The 20,145-nt window shown below is 37.0% G+C and overlaps 1 protein-coding gene across 1 annotated transcript; it reads right to left on the reverse strand.

The window, feature by feature from the left end:
* Positions 1 to 276: 276 nt before the first annotated feature.
* On the reverse strand, positions 277 to 18,455 carry MYOZ2 (myozenin 2). Its single transcript, XM_061372120.1, has 6 exons — positions 18,301 to 18,455; positions 17,637 to 17,740; positions 12,048 to 12,217; positions 8,825 to 8,954; positions 7,073 to 7,256; positions 277 to 707 (listed from the first exon to the last, which is right to left on the reverse strand). The coding sequence occupies exons 2-6, from the start codon at positions 17,710 to 17,712 to the stop codon at positions 476 to 478; spliced, it is 792 nt and encodes a 263-aa protein (XP_061228104.1). The 5' UTR covers positions 17,713 to 17,740; positions 18,301 to 18,455; the 3' UTR covers positions 277 to 475.
* Between the last annotated feature and the right edge of the window lie 1,690 nt (positions 18,456 to 20,145).

The following is a 20,145-nucleotide window of genomic DNA, read 5'->3' on the forward strand; positions in this document are numbered from 1 at the left end:
GTCACTGAAGTTATGACAGAATTCTTTGGCTGAAAGCAGGACCTGAGAAAAAAAGCATTTTGTCGTCATCTTCATGATTTCTCCTAAGCAAGCAGTACTCAGAGTGTGCTGTTGCGGTATGGCTCAGTTGTTTTACCGTAATCAGGACACCTGTCAAATCACATCCCTTGATAGTTGTGTCACTTTTTTTTTTTTTTGTAAATGCACTTGTTCTCAAATGACAAGCAAATATATTAAAAAGTAAAAGATCATGTAAACACAAACAGAAAATACCTGTCATATTTGCCAGATTAGTTTATTTATATTATGTCTACAGATGAAATTAGGTGCTGGAAAAGAGACACTGCATCAGACATTATTATTCATACTTCAGCTGCCAAGGAAGAATTTTGTTGGTAGTCTTTAGTAATAATTGGACCAAAATATGTGGTTGTGCAGCTTTCAGCTTTTTATATGATGTAGAGTGCAGCTTCTCTCACAGGTCCTCTGTTTCTGGAACAGTGACAGAATCTGAAGGCTGAATGAACACTACAGGAATGTTCTCAGATGACCATCCTTTTGGAGTCCTATTGAAGGATCTTCTGGTAGCAAGAGGGTTTGCGAGGATCATGAATCTGGGGTCATTTAGCATCAGTAGATTATAATCTGGTACCTTGAATTTCACCAGCTTTGATGCTCTCTCAAAACCACCAAAAGGAGTGGCAACTCTGTAGATATTGGAGAAATAAAAGGAAAATGTGCTTTTAAAAATACCTGTTTCCTTTTCCTCACAGAAGCTGAAAAGAACAGAAGCTATTTTAATGGTACAGATTTGGTACAATTTCTTGTTTACATTTTCAGACTTTGGGGGTTCATTGTTTTTCTGCCAAATTCTCTAAGATCTGTTCTGTTTTCCCTTAGATAAAGCCTTCAGCCTTGTTTGAAATTCAAATGTACAGAAAAGCTGAGGGAAGAAGATGTTGCATGACAACCTTATCATTGGTGAGTCACAGTTACTAAACTACTTGTTGGTGATAAGTTTGTAAGTCTGAAAGCGGTGCAAGATATTCTCTCTAGCAGGTAATTAGTTTAGGAAATTCTCCATTTTCTTCTATCACCAGTTGCTTATTTCTCCCACTACACTATATTTCAGCACCATACTGTTGTACCAGTTAGAATGTATGTGGGTTGTGCCGTAAACTTGGGCCGCTTATGTGATCTGCGTTAAAACAAAGACCCTTCAAAACAAAGGATCATTTTAAAATCCAAATTATTTCATCAATCTGGTTTATATCATTATGCTCTAACAATTGCTGCTATACAAGTGAGGAGGCAGTAAAGTGTAATGTGAAGCAGAAAGGAACAGCCAAAGACAACAGTCTCTGGAAAGGAGGGGAATGGACAAGGACTTCTTACATAAGCTTTGTTTCTGAAGAAAGTGTTTACGTAACTAAACCTCGAAGGAGTGGCTGAAATTGCCCCATTAGTCTTCAGTCAGTATTTTTCATGTTATTTAAATGAAAATGTTCCCTGAGGCAATACTGCCTGACAAACTAAAAGATAAGAAATACTAAGCAGGAATTGACTGTTCCATGGATTTGCAAATATTTTAAAACAACAGTATTTTCAAATACCTCCCATGATTCTTCTGTATTTGTAGGTTTCTAGGCTGGGGAAAAAAAAACAAAAAACAACACTAAACTAAAACCAAACTGAGTCTTTCTGTTACTTTTTCCAGACTCCTTTGTAAGAGCAAAGAAAGTATGACGTGTTCTGCATTTTGATCAGCTTGCATAACCTTGCTGGAATATACTCTATCCAGTTAAGAGTGAGATTTTTAAGCTACAGATTGAACACCTGATTTCTGTGTAGATACTTAGTGGCATGCGAAATGGAATTCTTACTGACATGGAATTTCACCAGCCTTGGTAGGTTTTGTGTTTTCAGTATAAAACAGCAGATCTGCTGGTATATATCTCCAGTGGCTCCAGGTGGTACAGTAGAAGCCTAAAGAAATGAATGCTGGCAGAAGCCAAAGGAGGTAATTTGAAGATCTGACTAGGATTTTCAGGAAGATAACTACAGATAAAGCAAAACCTAGGGAGAATTAAGTACACACACACGCATACACAAAACCCCCAGATACTAATTCAGAAAAATGAATCCGTGACCTAAAAGAAATGGTACTTCTCTGTCATTACACAGGTAAGTCACTAGATCTTGGTATAACAGCATTTGTTGGAGGGGATGGTGTTAAGTGCAAAGGGTCGATACTGTAAGATGTAAAAAAATCATGCAAGTTCTGGACATGCACACTTACTGAGTGAAGAACACTGCTTTGGATTAAGCTCTAAAAATGTTTCTGAGATGAAGATAACACAAGATTTTGCAGGAGCAGCAGCCAGTCCAGGCATTAAACTCTCTTGAGGTCAAAGGAAATTCTTTATGAAAAATGCTTTTCTTGTGAAACTGTCATCTAGGTCACAGTGTCAAATTGGATACAGTATGATACTGATTAAAAATGATGGCATGGTAATTGGCAGTGATCTACATCTTGCAGGGTAATGAAGATCGTTTTAATTGCTGCTCTAATTACAGTACACATTCTCACATTGGTGTAATATTTAATTCTCATCAATATGTAAATTGAAGGGATATGTATAAAATGCATAGCAATTCTATAGTGTAAAACTTCATCTTTGCAGTATTACTGGATTTTAAATGCAGTATTACTGGATTTTAAATACAGCATGTTTCTGCAGGTAACAAAACCAAGAGGCAGTTTATGGAAATTCAGATGTCTTTTGTGGGATAAAACCCCATATAGTTGTGTACAAAGTCTGGCTCCAGAGAATTACGCATTTCAGCATGCTGTGCAGAAGCACACAATGATTGACATAAAGGAGAGTACAGTAATTGGCTAATAGATGTTAATTTTCCATTACAGCAGCAGTATATTTTGTGAGCAATAACTTGTCTGACAACATGGTGTTGTAGTGACCGGTGTTGTGTACACATTGACTTGTATCACTTGAGCTGTGATTCATTGTGTAGAAGCCTAAAACACATCTGTAAAAAATTCCAGTACTCATTGCTCATAATAAGGGTGGAAATGCTGATTCAGAGCAGTAGGCAGTGGCACCAGGAAGTGTAAGAGATTGTTTAATATTCACTTTTCATATTCCTAAAAAGTAGATGCATGATTTAACAATAGCAGGCACAACCACCTTTATTTTTAGCTGTTGTTTTATCAGGGCAGGTGGTTCTTCCCCTCTCCCCCCAGCCCCGCAGTCTTTGTTATTGAACATTATATTGAACAGTGTCTCAATATAGGAAACTAATTGTAGCTGAAAGTCTGAAAATACATTTTAACTGTACTGGATTAGCACCTTCATTTACCTAATTACAAAAAATGTGAGTTTCATTCACTGTCATTTGTAAAACATTCTGCTTATTGTTAATTCTGTGCAAAAAAGAGGCATAGGAGCAAAGAATCAGACCCTGCAAACTCTCAGAGCTTCATGGTAGCTCAGTGCAAGAGTTAATGCCAGTTTTCAGAGGTATTCAGGCACTAGGGAACTAGCTAAGCACCCAGCTTCTACTAATCTCACATCATTTCAAGTTATCACCCAAAACTTCTCTGAGGCTCTACATCTCATCCTTTTAACTGTAGAGTTCAGAATCCATTAATGAAATAAAAACAGCTCCTGATCTGAATGGACTGGATTCCTGCAGTGTTTTTGAAACAGTAGTCTTTGGGAATTGAGAAAGCCGAGCAAGAATTTATCTGGTAGGAGAGGCAGAGCTAGTCAGACTTGCTTGTCTTACGTGATTAAGATGTAGTCCTTTACATGTTACTCCTAATACTACCTTTGAAGTTTTATCTGGCTTCAAGAAAGCAGATGGAATAGAAGTACTAATTTAATTAATATTACAAACTCCTCAACAAAGGTAGATTCATGCTGTCTTTTCCACAAGTATTACTAGGTGCTTCCATGCTAGTAAAAGAGGCTAGAAAATATTTCACTAGTAAATACTTCTTCAATCCTAATAGGAATTAATCTCCAGAGGAATCAGATGGCATAGCTGTGTTTTGCAGCATTGCTGTGCTAGCACAGAATCATTTTCATCCAGGGGGAGGAAGGGTAGCCTGATCTGAACAGTCTGTTCAGACATCCTCAGAACTCAGTTTCTCTGATCATGTGCTCCGTCTAGTGCTGTGTGCTGTTAAACTGGCTGTCTCACAGAAAGCCCTCCCTCAGAAGGCAAATGTGCTTGGCATTTGCTGCCACCACTTCTTCCTTCATTGACCTGTAAGCATTGCAAGTTTCTTGCAGCATAAAAAGCATACTAGAGCTCCGCTAATACCTCTATGAATTTTGTAATTCTGATTCTGATACTATTATTAAAAATTGCACCGCTACAGAGTCCAGAAGCACCTCTTCATTTCTGCAAGTGGAGAAAAAAAAAATCTGTACAGTGTGACTATTGTTTTAAGCCATGCTTGTGTGCATCTGTTCCAACACATCAGGCATCCCTAGCTGCTGAAGTTGCTTTTACAGTTTGTTGTGTAACAGGGAAAGCTGAAAGGAACCTGAATATGGCTTGGAAAGTCTGCGTGCCCTTTTCGCAGATACCACTAAATGAGCTGGGAATAATACCAGGCCCGTTTCCTTTGGGAGTCCTATGCATCACACTTATTGTTAACCACTTCCCCTCTGACTAATGATGACTGTACCGGTGTTTTGCACAAGAATGCATTGAATGCATTTCTTGAATGATGAAGCATTATAGAAAGCCTTTATTGATGCCCTCACTGATAACAAAATGATCCCTTTATATCACTTTTTAATTGTTTAATATAGTATCATTTGCTTTCTCTCCAAGACTGCAATTAAAGTGAAGGATGCTGTGACCCAGGTGCACAGAATTACACAGTAGGACCTAGGCACAGAAGTCCAAAAAGATATCTCACCTTATGAACAAAGCCCTTAGGGTGCTAAATTCCTGAGATGCCTAATGTGTTCCTTATACAAGTGCTCAGATTTGCCTTTATCTTAGCTACACAGGCAGCTGCACCTATCTTACACCAAAGCTCACTGTAATTCTCTAATTAATAATCTTCCATGTAAGAGCCAGAAGCCATCTTATTATACCACTCCTAATGGTTTGGCATTCCTGTAGAAACAAATCCAGGCTAGCCACATTCTCGATTTCTTTTTGAATCTACTCCTTCTTGCTAGAAAACATAAATCTGAGTGTCCTGTATGTAACAGCTTTTTTAGGTCCATGAGGCATCCTTTTGTTTTCTTCTGGATGTGGGTTTTTTTTTGAGGAGAGTTGTGGATTTTATTTGTATGCCTTGTGTTTTGCAGTCCAGATCTGGATTTATATGCTAGTTTTTAGGTATTATGGCACTTACAAGGGAGAATATTGACTTTATATGAATGCACATATGTTCAAGAAGTTCGGACTGTGGTGAGCCACAGTTTTGTTATGTTCTACATAGATAAAATCCCCATAGACAGAAGTCTTAACAGTTAAGTGTGGTAAAGAGGACAACTAAGACACTTTGGGACCACAGAAGCCATCAGATACCATCTCAAGACACATACCCCTATTAATGGGGCGTCTGCCCTGCCTAATCCTGTCTTTCACAGGAGTGACTTCCATGCTCAACTCAGAATCTCTCTTGTGAGAGGGAGAACTGACTCTGTCCTTGTTATTTCTATACGTATTTTTTGGTGGTGTTTTTTTTTTTTGGGGGGGGGGGCGGTTGGTTTGAGGTGGTTTTGTGTGTGTGTGTGTCTTTTGGGGTGGGGTTTGGTTTTGGGTTTTTTTTGTTGTTGGTTTGGTTTTGGGTTTTTGTGTGTGGGGGTTTTTTTTGTTTGATTTTGATGGTGTTTTTTAATTTTGGTCAGTTACAATAACCATATTGCATAAACTTTGTGGTTATTTTTCCGGTGTTAGCAGCTGTGGCACAGCTCTCTGACTTGTATTTGCTGTTTTGTCTGCTGAGAATGTGCCGCACAGACTTAATTGTACTGCTGTTAGAAAACCAGAATTAGTGCAATGTCTGCAGTGCAATTTTGATGTTGAACTGTGTACTTTTTAAGTCCCTGCACTCAGAGTTGAGGTCCACCTCGATGGCAGAAACTCAAGTGATGTTTGTGGTATTTTTCTTGAAGTTTATATTGCCATGAGCCATTTTCTTTTCAGTAGATTGCTATCTGGCATTTTGAGTAAGGGTTTTGTTTTGGCTCAGCTATTAGGAGCTCAGCAGGGGCTATTTAGAGAAAAACTGGCCATAACTTCAGTAAATACAGGGTGAAAAGGTATGAATGAAAGCAAAAGACACAAGTAAGAATGTGTTTTAAAGCTTTCAAAATAGTTCAAACCCCGTTATTTTCTGTGAATGTAGTTCTACTGAAAGCCTTAGTGTACTAGTAACTGTAAATAACCCTTCCACCTTAAATGTTTTTTTAAGTCTCCTTGTAACATTTTATCTGTTAATTTGTTACCGAAGGTTGTCAAAGGTAGAAAAATGTTAAATGCAATCAGATATGCAGGCTGCTGTTTGGTGTGATGGATGAATTGAAGGATGAAGTTCATGATACTCTTATTGGCTAAAAACCAAACCATGTGAGCTGCATTATTAAAAAAAAAAAAAAAAAAAAGGGTGGTTTGCATTATACAGCTTCCAAAGTCCAAAGTTTTGGCTAAGAGTTTCTCCGCTAGATCTTACAATCCCATAGCTAGTGAAGTCAACAACGGAAATACTCAAAGAAGTTTCAAGCACTGCTACAGCCCATGTTTATCATTTATTGAGTACACTGAATTCTGGTACTTATTCTTTCAGAGTTTTCAATAGCTCATGTTACATTCCTAAGTTCTAGAATTTTATTTGGGGTCCATACGTTAGAGAGACTAGTTTCCTTCTTAATGCTCTTGTTTGTCACTTGTAATCTGTGTGTTCATGTTTATGCATGTACTTGCAAACAAAGGTGGTAGGTGTTTTTACAGCTGGTGGAAATGTTTAATTTCATAGTAGTTTTTCTCTGCAGTGTAAAATTCAGTGTCCATTCACAGTTACCTGTTAAAGCTCCTGTAGTCAGGCAGTTCTGGCTTTGCTTCAGGTTTAAAAAGTTTAGGATATAAAGCTTCCAGCAGCTCTGGATCATCCCTAATAGCTTCTATCCAGGGAGACTGATAATACTTTGGCACAGAAGTAGTGTTGAACTTTTCAGGAGGAATTTCTTTCAGTGGTCCAGAATATCCTGCAGGGTGGTCAAGGCAAAGCCATTATAAATAATAATTTGTGTTTTCTCCTTCCTTACCACTATCCTATGTAACTAGGAAGTAAAATACCATTATTTCACAGCTGGGTAAAATGAACAATTGGATCAAATCACTGAAATAACAAAAGTATTTTTAAAAACAACATTTTGGTTCAAACTGAAATAATTCTATATTCTTTGAGTTAAATTCTTCACGATTATTAAAAGGGGTTAGGCTTACAGCCATTATAGAGGAGTTTTTGCCTTTGTCTCTGCCTTAGATGCTTTAAGATCTCCTACCTACTTTTTTTTCTGGTCCTTCTCATTATCCGAAAAAGTGACAAATCAGTTTTTTCTGCATAATCTTCTGAGGATCAGGCTCCAATCAGAATTCTACTAAGTAAATAAATTCTATATTCACTATGATTTCTTCTAAAGCCAAGCATATTATGGCAGGAATTAATATAGGGGGAGGGGAGAAGCCAGACCTTAATGTATTCTTTGAAGAATTTAAAACCAGTGAGACATTATCCAATTATATGCATTACTATTTATTTGGAAAACAAGGGAAATCTGTGCTAACCTTTAACCTCCCACTACATCTAGCTCTTTAAATTAATGCTCCTTCCTTCTATGAGCTTAAAAAAAGCCCTGTGGCTTCATATCTATTCCTTTTGCCAGACTTTTTTTGCCTAAAGAAAGGCTTGAAGATATCTATCATGTCTTGGCAATGGAAATTACCTCTGTTCACATTGTATTTGACCAATGGGTGAACAGAGTCCTAGCAGTCACTAACAGAATAACATTGACCTAGTTTATGTAAACTGGAAAAGGGCTGCACAAAACATTCACTGAGTAATTCTGAACAAAGAATGAATTTGTAAAAACCACGCTCTGCTCATGGATAATTTATAAACAGGAAGGATGTCTATATCAATGAATAAGTTAAATAAAACAAATTAGCCTTCTCTAATGTTTAAAGAATGCAAAATAAGACCTTCTTGTAGCTTGCTTCTTTAAATAAAGACAACAGTACCCTCACAGTTAAGGACTTAAAAAAAGAATAATTTATACAGCCAGAGGCAAAATCCTGAAGTTACTCCTCTACAAAGATTTCTAGCAAAATTTACAGTGAATTCAGTTTCACATTTTTCGGCAATTAAACTACAATGAATAACTTTCAGGCAGTTGAGCAGTGTGTTGCATGTTAGAAACAAAGGGTTGGCAAAGAAAAACCTGTGTATTAATCTGTTTTTAAATCTGAGGATCTGTTTTTCAATGTTTATAAGACTACTAAATATATCAGCAGCCTGTCATGATATTAATGTATTTTTTCAGTTTAGGCAGAAGTAGTACGAAAGGCATATCAAATCTTTAAAAAGGAGCAGAAGCAACTGAAGAGCACCACTGGACATTACTATGCAAGATTCTGATTAGTTACCTTATTTCTAATTTATTGATTTCTAATATTAAGTCCATTAAAAAGTTCTTTTTGAAGATACTGTTTTTCAAAGAGTGCTATGAGATGAAACCTAAATGTATTTAATGTTTGTAAACTCATACATTACCGGGTGCAATGTTGTCAGGATGTGGTGGGCTCCGGGGATCAGGAGTATTAGGAGGTGTCATTGGCGCATGCTGGGGAATCCCTTCCACACTGAGTCCATCCATTCTAACACTCTGTATGGGCTCTCCACGCTACATTCAAATATAAGAAATGTCATTGACAGCATGGGCAAAAAAGCCTCTATTGAGGGTTGGAGTGACACTCCAATTTACAGGCCAGAGCTGAGACGTAGGGTATACTACCTGAAGGCATACTGTCCTGCTATTTGGTACCCTCTTTGGTCCCAAAATCTCCAGGGTTTTCTGGCTGTTAGCTAGAAGATGAAACAGCTTCACAACTCTCTTACATTGGCTGTGTATGCAAAAATGAATAATTTTTCAGTGTTAAGTATAATGTTCTTATATATTCAGATATAAGAATGATATAATTTTTAATGTCTGTGAATTTTTTATTGAAAGGATTGGAGGTATTGTGAGCAAGGTCAGTAGACTCCCAAAGCCTTATACCGTCCAGCTGAGTTTCTTGACCTTTTAATAAGTTTAGAATACTTAAATATTGGTGCACAATCTACAAAGAGAGTCCATCCCGTCTGATGCTTATACCAATCACCACAAAAGCTACCTGTGCCTATGGGCTGTGTGCTTTACAGCAAAGAGTAGTTCTTGTCACTTGAGCAGGTATAATATGTGTCCATAGATCACTAGAATCTGTCATGTGCCAGGCAGAGCACCCTTGCTATACCCAAAGATTCAAGAAATCTGGCAAGGCAATATTCAACCAGATTGAAATGCTTGCCTTCTCCCAGGGTGCCAGACAAGATGGGTGGTGAAGGATCCCCCTATTCTTGTGATACCTCACCTGGAGTATTGTGTGCAGTTCTGGTGTCCTCAACATAAAAAGGACATGGAGCTGTTGGAACAAGTCCAGAGGAGGGCCACGAAGATGATCAGGGGGCTGCAGCACCTCCCATACAAAGACAGGCTGAGAAAGTTGTGGCTGTTCAGCCTGGAGAAGAGAAAGCTGCTTGGAGACATCAGAGCAGCCTTCCAGTATCTGAAGGGGGCCTACAAGAATGCTGGGGAGGGACTCTTCATTAGGGACTGTAGTGGTAGGACAAGGGGTAATGGGTTGAAACTTAAGCAGGGGAAGTTTAGCTCGGATATAAGGAAGATGTTCTTTACTGTGAGAATGGTGAAGTACTGGAATGGGTTGCCCAAGGAAGTTGTGAATGCTTCACCCCTGGCAGTGTTCAAGGCCAGGTTGGACGAAGCCTTGGGTGCCATGGTTTAGTGTGTGTTATCCCTGCCCATGGGAGGGGGGGTTGGAACTTGATGATCTTAAGGTCAGTTCCAGCCGTAACTGTTCTATGATTCTGTAAGTTTGTGTTGTTTGAGTTTCAAAGCACTGATTCTTCAGAGCTTTTCTTCCTGTATCAGTTGAAATTTCACTGCATTGTTGAATAACTTTTGTTTGGGGGTTTCCTTTGTTATAGAAATAACTTCAGTGTAGGTCACTTTCTGGAGATTCAAAGTATACTGTTACTTTCCACCCTGATAGGATATCAGGTCATCAGTTCTAAAGAAACATTCAAAGGCTTAATCACTGTTGCATAAATATAGAGCTAACATCTCGTAAGAAGTCAGTGTCTCATTTTAGCTATGACACATAAGCTAAAAGCAATTTAAATATAGACTGTTTAAGAGTTTGTTAAAGTAGGAAGCAAACAAATAATACTCGTTTAGACTTTGGACAAACAAGATCAAGGCAGAATGTTTTCTAGCCATCCTGAAGTATGTTGGAAAGATTAGTTTTGGCAGGCAGAATCACAAAGATGATGAAGACACCACCAGTGGTAGCAGAATAGATATTGAAGGAAAGGGAATAGGAACCAGAGGCATCATTTTTTTCATATATCACACTGGCATACTGATTGCACAGCATGCTTACTCTACATGTTTTGCTGTAAAAAGTAAACTAGAGGGCAACTGAACCTTCAGACCTTGTAGAAAAAGCATGGAACTGGATCAAGAATATTGGTTAGATAGAGGGTATGCTCATGATTTATCTGTGTAGCTTCTAATACTCAATAGAGGGAGAAACTAAAGAGGATGGTATTCCTAGATGTGTTTCTGAATAACAGTGTTCTAACAATAGTTGTGGATGTCCAGTAGAGTTGTTCAAATTTTTATATGGGATTTCTTTTGTGCAGATTTATGAAAACTCAGACTTGATGCCTGTGTAATTTTATTTCTGTTGAGTGACCAAAGAAGTTTGAAATATCTGCACCTATTTGTTCCAAAACAAGCTTTAGGTTATATCACAACAGTACATTACATATAGTTACTAATTTTTTCATCCCATGTGAAGATTAAAGAATAATTAAGTAAAAATATTTGTATGGATTCTGTAGGGGTTGGAGGCTAACACAGTCGTAGCACTAACTATGCAATGAATAGTTGTAAAAGCTTCAGATAAAGAGAATTGCTGTTCTACAAGAAATACTTCCTACATTATTAATAATTACTTTTTGTAGCATATATGTCTTTTAATCTTCAAAGCATCTTAAAAGTGCTGAGACAAATTCTGCTTCTTTAATTGCCTACCTTTGTATCTGAAAGCAGGAGTGATGCATACATGTAACTGAGAAGCAGAATTTAATACAATACTGGAATCAGAGGAGCTATTTGCATGCTATATTAGAATGGGCATAGAACATTCATGTTCAAACAATTAAAACATGCACATTGGAGAGTTAGGCAAAATTTATGAATAATGTTGTCCCTATTTTCACAGGTTAAGCAAAAGTTCTGAGTATTTTGCAAAGACTGCAGATGAGACAAATGCCAGGTACATTTAGTTCCTGCCGTGAGGATTCCCAGAGTATCGTTAATTATTTAACCAATTCCTGAAGGACTAGTTTGAGGAATAATTGTAATTTCAGTGGCAAGCTCTATCCTTTTTCTCCCAGTCGAGTCAGACAGGCCAGAAGTGTGTTAGTGCCATCTGTGAGAGTCATTTTGCTAACTGGGAACCATGTTGAGGTCACCAACCTCTTTTAACAAAAATACTGGTTGCATGAAGCAAACTCTTATTTCTTCCAACCTTCTGAATATTATTAAGTAGTTAATTTTCACATTAGGTAGTTAATTTTCAGTAGTCAACTAGGTAGTTATTACAAGCTAGCCTCACAGTGTTTCATTAATAAGTTATTACGAAATACTCACATTTCTTGGCTTGTTTGCTGCGTAATGATAGTTTTCATATGTGTATTTGTCAGATCTCCGCTGACGTCTCTTGAAGAGTCTTGCACCTCTGTTGCTGAGTGTCGATAGTTCCTCTACCATGATATCTCTGGGGGTGCTGACTTTTTTGCCAAGGTTTAAGCTGGGTGATTCTGCAATACAAGGAATAAATACATGCCTCTGTTTTTCTTAAATGCCTGATATGGCATACTCTGCACCTGAAATCCAACATGTTAACACATACTTCTGTAACACATAGAATAGCTTCATATGGTGTTAGTGAAATTAATAATTCTTTCAAAATTTTGGAACAGAGTTCTGAACACCACAAACCTGGATTTTTGAAGATACTAAACACCTCAAGATCCAAATTTACTGCAGTTAAATAGAATTCAGATCTTACCAAAATTAGGTCTATAATGTCCTACACACTGTCTTAACAGCAGACTAATAAAAAGTGGCTTCTGCTGAAACCAGGAACGAAATTCCATCCGACGCCAGGGTTTTCACATCAGACCTTTGCTTTCTGTGGCCTGCATTGGATACATTAGCCCATTTTAAACATACCTTCCAGTTTCTTACTACTTATAGACATTCTATTTTCATTTATTCTTTAATATTCTACTTACGTTTGAAAGCCAGGGCATGTTTTGTACTTTAAGAAACTTTTGCACTAGGAAGTCTCTATTACATAATACTTTTAAACTATTTTTAAAGATTCCAAAATAAAGCTCAGGGTGTTGAAAATGGGAGTCCTAACAAAGAATTAAAACATGCTTCTAGGAACTATTAGATTTAATACATATGCTTTTTAATTCTCTCCAAGAAGAAACTGAATTACTAGATGCAATATTACTTTATTCACCACATTTTGATTCCTTGTCTGTGGTGACTTCCTGGGAGATTTGAAAATGAAAATGAATAATCAGGGGGAAGGGGAGATCAAACTGGGACTTTAAATGGCCAACTGAATATCAGAAACTCTACTGGTCAACTTCATGGTAATGTCCTGGACACTGGGATGCTGGTGGCAATAGCTGTTGCATAGTGACTCTCTAGGTGTCCTCAACCTATACATAAAGCTTAACACTTAGAATACAGTATTTTCAACACCAAACAATTTTCTACTAATTCGTTATTGCTTAGAAGGTTGTAGAATTTAACAAATACAACAATAATTGGATTGCATAATAAAAACAGAATTTCTAAGAAAATAATTCCTGTTGCCTCTTAGTTTAGTATTTATCATTTTATTAATTGAAATAATATTCAGTTATTTCCCTAGGTTGTTCATAAAGTTCAGGAAGATGCAGTGTGCTTTGAGGGTTGTATAGTGATTATTGTGGTCTAGTATGTTTTTCTGATCCACTCAAAATCACATTTTGTTATTTCTTTAATAAGACATTCTGTTCACATATTCTTACGGTCTACAGGATTTATAATTCTGAAATTTGGACATATATTTTAATGCATTAAAATGAAAGAAAATTATATGCAAGGCACCATATTGTGCTTCCAGAGTAAGCACACGGGAAATGCAATTTAAAATTAACATTACAAATAAATTAACAGCAGAAGGTATGTAATAATGAAGGTAATATTGCATGTGCAGGGTTTCATTTTGAGTAAATGGCATGTTCAACATGGCATACATCTCCTAGTAACTTTATGTTGGAAAAACAATGTGATTTGCTGACATTTAGGAAAACTCAATTGAGACAGTTATATTAAATATTTAGCCAAAGCTGTATAGATGAGAGTTTTCCATGTAATAAGTCAAACAAAATTTGTGGACCCTGAAGTGCATCAATGTTGATCCACTTCTGTTCCTGCTGATTTCAACTGGAGGTTTGCAGTAGATTAAAATGGAGCAGGAGTATGCTAACTGTATTGTGAGCTGGAGCATGCACTTCTGCTTTAAAAATAGTATTTGCAAGGAATCCTAACAACCTCCTGTTATTTAAGAGGTAGCTACAAAACAGAGAGTTCTTAACGTGGAAGAAAATGACTCAGCTTGCCCAGCGTAGCTGTATCAGTGACAGACACTAGATGGGTTTTCGCTCTGTGATTAAGTGCACTGCTTATTGGCCAGTGGCTTGACATTTCGACCTGGAAGTCACATCTTGATTTTATCAGTTCTAAAGGTTACTGCAGAGGTATGGACTGTTGGATGGTTTTAGTAAGAAGTAAGAAATTTACCCCTCAGATTGGCAATATTTTCATGGAAAGAAAGCTATTATCCTTTGCACACAGTGTGGGTAGTACGTCCATCCTCAGAGACTGGGGTGCCAAGGTGGTTGCAGATCTGTGTACAAACCACTTAGTGTCCTTCTGTGACATGCTGGATGTTGCGTATTTTGGGCCCTGCTGTTCCCTTACATACAAACTGTTCTTGTTAACATTAACTAAAAGTTCCAAGGTACTTTGTAACCCATAGTTGTGTACTGTTGTGTATCCAGGCATCGTCCCAAAAACGTAAGTGTGAAGTTCCTTTGAGTCCCTTGCCAACTAAAATCTAATCATCTGTCAAGTTTTATGATGTGTCTAGGGATTGTTTCAGTGTCAGTGCAGAAAAAGTGATGACGAATGAGAAAAGGAGGACATTTAGAGGGTGATAAAAAGAGAACATCAGTGTTATAAATGGACATTGTAAATTAATACTGGAAGTATGATTCAAAATTTAATCCTAATCTTAACCTTTTATCTTCATTTCTTAATTTGTTCCTGCCAAGTCCTTCCTGTCCCGTGCTTAAAATCGTAACAGACTGTATTTAAATACGATTTTTATAGTTCCTCCTGCATTCACTGTCTAATCCCCCTTTAATCTTCCAGTTTATGGTCTTCTAAATACCTAAATCTGGATTATAAATTTCAATAATGAATATCAGATAGTATGTTTGTTGTATTGTCAGAAGTAAGATTTTTTAACTGTATCATGAAAGATAATCATGTAGTTACTGAAGAATGCATTTCAGGAAAAGTAGAGAACTGGACTTGAAATTTACGTGTTGTTGAAGGCTAACCTGATGAACTCCAACATGTGTAAATATATGTATTTACATATGTTTACGGAAGCCCTTAAATATGGCCCTTAACACTTGTATTTACATGTTTACCTCTACCAAGTAGCCTTAGAAATGTTAGGATCAGTCCATGTCTGCCAGTGAAAAAACAAGGGCTTGGGAAGGGCACTATATCCACGTGCTGATTTATGACTACAGTTTCTCTTCTGAGACCATGAGAGGGTTTACCCTTAGTGTCTCTTTCTGCAACATTTTATGATGTATCAAAATTCTCTAAAACACAAAATCATGTCCCACAAGCCAACAGGAGATGTGGACTTTCAGCCGTTACCAGTCTTGTCCACAGATTAGTAATCTATGAGACATTGATAAAAACTTGACTCATTTTGTAATTTATCAACAACTGTTTCTGCTATGAGTATCTTTTAACAAGGAATTTGAGGTTCACTGTTTACCTGAAAGCCTTAAAATAAAAGGGGGATGAAATAAAAATGCAGTGGGTATGCTTTCTGTGTGTCATTCCAAGCTACCAAGGCTTGCATTACAGAATATTTTCTTACTCATTACCTCTGTTAGCAGTAGAGAGTTTCATAGGTTTGTGAGACTGGCTGAAACAGTGTATTTAATTTTTATGCGGGTGCAGGACTGTCGTTATTAGCGATGCAGACCCCAGAAAGACAGGACTTCACCTTCCAGATCTCATGTTAAGCTTGTTGAATTAACAATTAGGGGAAAAATAAAATGTTAAAAATTGGCAGAGCTGAATTCAGCCATTTAAAAACCAGGTTTCTCCTTGATTTTTCCAAGAATTGTTCAGATTTGGTCCCAAAGAATTAGTATATGCTTTGTGTGATTAAAGCTTTGGTTATCCCTCTGGTTCTTAACTGGTTTCACTGAGCTTGTATAGTTATAAATTTCAGGCTCTTATCGCGCTCATTTAATGGAATTTAATATTTTTTTAAACATTTAAATATCTCAGTCATGCAGAAAGTAGGATGTACACTTGTCCATATGTATGTACATACACATACATAGGTTTGCAGCCTTCTGTGGCTGCATATCATACCATATCTTGCAGGGTAAACTGTCATATCTCTGTGTATGAATCTAAACTTGACAGCAAATCTGATAATACATAAGTAATAAAAATGAATAGATTATGTGAGGCAAATACCAAGAATCAGCGCACATTATCCAATAATGCCAATGATTTTGAGGACTGTACGGCTGATTTATTAGTGTTGCTGTGAATAGTAGCAACATTTACCATGTGAAATACCTGGTTTCAAATAAACATATGAAAGACTTTCTCCCCAATCCCCAGAGCGTTTACAGAACTATTTCAGGCACATAGAATACTTGGGTATACAATACCCCCCAAAACCCCAATGAAGTTGTAATAAAATCTGTAGGTGCAGACTGGCTTTCAGACTTAAGTGTGTGTTCAGTGGAGAATGGAAAGGGGAAAGAGGCATTTGATTAGGAAGAGAAATTACAGGAAAAAAAGAAATGACAATATCAAAAGGGCTAGAACCAGGTACTAAAACTTACAGCTTCTTTTCCTAAAAACCTTATGTCTCTTGTCCTACTCTTCATACAATCATTATAGTCAGTGATGAATACACAAACCATCCCCAAATTCTTTGGAGCAAAAACCCACAATAAAGATTTTTAATACTGGAATTTCATGTTCAGTGTTTTGTCCTGGGCGAGTGATACAATTTTCATAAATTCTTAAAATTTATGGAGCTCCCTCTTTTTAAAGTGAGGCTTCTGGGATACTTTTCACTTCTAAAAAATTGACCTTTTATATAGATGGTAAAAAAGGCTTCATGGGCAGGATTGGAAGTGTCTCTGAAAGCATCCAGTACATACCTAATGAAAGCATGTAGATTTGTATTCCCAACTAAGTTAATTGCTTCTTAAGATGTCACACCAGAAGGGTTGTTTTTTTTTTTGAGAACCTGTTATAAGCAATCGAGCCTTCTCATAATGGCTACATTTTCATCAGTGCAACAACAGAAAAATAAGCTATCTTCACATAAGATTAATTGGTGGCTGTGCATTAGAGAGAATTGCCAAAGGCTAGTAAAATTTGTTAGTTGCAAAGATAAAAGTTGGAGAGGAAGGAACAGAAATGTAAATATTTGTTTCAAAATTTTTTATCGTTCATTTAAAACAGCAGAGTGAAACAGCAGAGAAGAGGATACAGATCAGCACGTTTCTTAGAGAGCAGCCTTTTAAAATGGAATGAAGTCATGTTATTAACCCCAAGTAATATTCTGAAAGGCTATCCTAGCAGAATGTACATCAGCTGTTAGATTACTTCATTCCTCCACAACAGTTGTTCATCTGAAAATAGCTTTCAAATGAAAAGAGGCAACTACAAAAGGATTAGTTACCATAGGCAGCATGATACTCCCACAAGATTATTTATGGCAAAACACCCAGAGACAAAGCTGTAAGAGGTAAACTCTATGATTAAAAAAATATATTAGGGAGGGCTAGAAGACATTGCATATACAGTAAGCTGGGTTCAGCGCTATACCATTTCTGTGTATTTCATCCATAATGGCTGATGCTTGTTGTTTCCTCTCTTTGACCATGGCAGAATGTGATAACATTGTGATTTTCTGATAGGATTTTTCCTTGCTGAAAAAAAACCAACACATTTTTACATTGTTGAGCCAGCTTGCACAATTTGGCCAGCTTTAATTTCTAATAAACTGTTTAGAATGGTTGAATAATGAAGTTAGTTACTTCTGATTTAGAAATACTGCACTTTTAATTGTGTGAAATGCACTGGCAGTTCTTGCTTGCAGACAGATGCAAGGACATGATGCTGGTGAATAGAAAATTCAAAGGAATGGTCTTTGAGTTGTCTACATAAATTCTGTACCAAAAGCAGTGTCAGTGGTCTAGGCCTTCTCACATCTACACACTATTAAAAGATGTAAATTCATCACTAGTATTTTAATTACATCTTGTTTTATGACTTCAGAAATGTTACATTTTGACATTTCTTAATCTAATAAAAGAACTTGAGGAAATAATAGAGACACCCTGGCATCCTTAAAGAAAGTGCATTTCTGACTAAGTAAGAAAAATAAACACATTTTTAATTGCAGAGTCAAGAGGTTTTGTAAATGTTTTCTATATGATAGTTTGTAGGACAAACAATGTCAAAATATTTCAGGAAACAATACACTTACCGTAGTGTTTTGTTGTGTAGAAAAAAAGCGATCTCAACCCTTTAGTTGAAGCTTCTGGAGTTAGTTACGTTACAGGGATGACCTGCCTGGTCCAGGATGGTTTCTACCCTTGTGCTTGGATCTGCATGGTACCTAGTACCAAGGCAAACTGGGGGCTGATACTCTTCAAAGGGACTGGCATCCAGCTGACATCAACTAGTTATATATAGAATCAAACACTCTAGCCACTCATATCTTCCTGGCAAAAGAAGAGGACATAAAAGATTGAATTGCACCCACAACAAAGGGAGTTTATATCTTTTTCAGAGCTTATTGGAAGATTTAATGGAATAGCTCCCTCATACTTGCACAGATCATCTCCTCATCACCTCTGAGAATAATAACCTCCATGCTATAACCAGGGAAGGAACATTTAAAAATACAGTGTTAAATATATGGATGGGCATGACAGATGAGAATGGCATGGACTAATCCTTTAGTGAAAGATGAAACCATGCTTCAATAGTAGCTGATGGCTAGAGTCACAGATGGCTGATACACAAAGTCTGTTCTGAAAACAAAATGTGAATTTTTCAGTATTGCCTGTGATAGGGGGTAATTGTTAAAAAGCACTCACTCCTCAAAACCAGTTACTTCAAATCTCTTAATTTTGTTTGTGCATTAGGAACAGAAATCTGCAGTAATTTGAAGCTTAGTAATACTCAGCATTCTGGGATACTGTTGTATCATTTTATCAAACAAACATGATATTTAGAGTGCAGATATTTCATAACAGCAACCAACTTTGGACAGAAATAAAAAGTGGTAGAAGGAAACATTGCCCCGTAGCCTCCTGTCAGAAGACAGCTAGCTGAATCATGGGACAGTAAAAGCAAGATAAAGTTTTTGGGTTTCGGGTTTGGTTTTGTTCTAGGAAGTTTCTTTTTCTCATGGAAAATTACGGTTTTGTTTCACTTGGAGGATTCATCAGAAAATTACTTGCATCCTGACATAACAGGAGAAAGAAATTCTGATTGCAAATGGAATCTGGATAGTAATAAAAAGTACCCACAGTGCATGTAACTTTTTGAGCAAGAAGCACTCTGATACAGATAAAATGTATGAGTCTGATGCGATGTCCTAAAAGCCTGCTTGTCCAACCATAAAATTGCATTATTTTTAACTAAAGCTTTCTATTCCTAGGCTTAGCTTTTCAAAACTTTTTTTTCTGAGATCCTAGATATCTCTGCCCCAAAGAGGTGTTAATTTTAATCCTCACTATCAGAATTTACCTGCTGCTGTTACTCATTGGTAATCCCTTTTTTAGTTTTTTTGTGATTGGATCAGCCAGCTTTGACGGTACCAGCAAGCATGGTCAAAGTCTTGGTTGAATGTTATCTCTTCAATGGAAGGCCAAGATTATTCTCAGTGTTTCGCCACCAAGCTGTCAAGTGGCATTGCAGGAGAGTCTGTCAAGTGTTCATGATACTCCTGTTTTCATTAATAGCTTCAATGAAGTAGAGAATGTCAGAGAACGCCAACCTAGGAAAATTACAAGCGATCTGTAGGAAAGAGTGTAAATGTTAACTTGATGAACTGGAAAAAAGTAAAATGCAATTCAGTAAAACCACATCCAAATGAAAGCATAAAGTGGGCATTCAACTGATTGACACTGAACTTTTCCTAAAACTTGAAATTTTGATCCAGGAGAAATTATCAAGAGGCATCCCAAATGGGGATGTGTTTAGTCTATTCCAATTTCTGTTAACTAATAGAATAAAATTACACTAGTAAGCTAAATTGTGCTTTTACACTATTGGAACATGTACAATTCAGTCAACTGTTACTTCTGGATGACTGCAAGCT

This window comes from Neopsephotus bourkii, unplaced genomic scaffold (assembly GCF_033783945.1).
Source record: "Neopsephotus bourkii isolate Nb327-2 ecotype Australia unplaced genomic scaffold, CSIRO-AGI_Nbou_v1 NB_1598, whole genome shotgun sequence".
NCBI lineage: Eukaryota > Metazoa > Chordata > Aves > Psittaciformes > Psittacidae > Neopsephotus > Neopsephotus bourkii.

Coding starts and splice junctions, on each gene's coding strand:
- MYOZ2 (XM_061372120.1), bottom strand. CDS start 17,712: ATGTTATCACATTCTGCCATGGTCAAAGAGAGGAAACAACAAGCATCA. Junction 8,955..12,047: donor CAGCAAACAAGCCAAGAAAT/GTGAGTATTTCG, acceptor ATTTGAATGTAG/CGTGGAGAGCCCATACAGAG. Junction 708..7,072: donor GACTACAGGAGCTTTAACAG/GTAACTGTGAAT, acceptor CAATATCTACAG/AGTTGCCACTCCTTTTGGTG.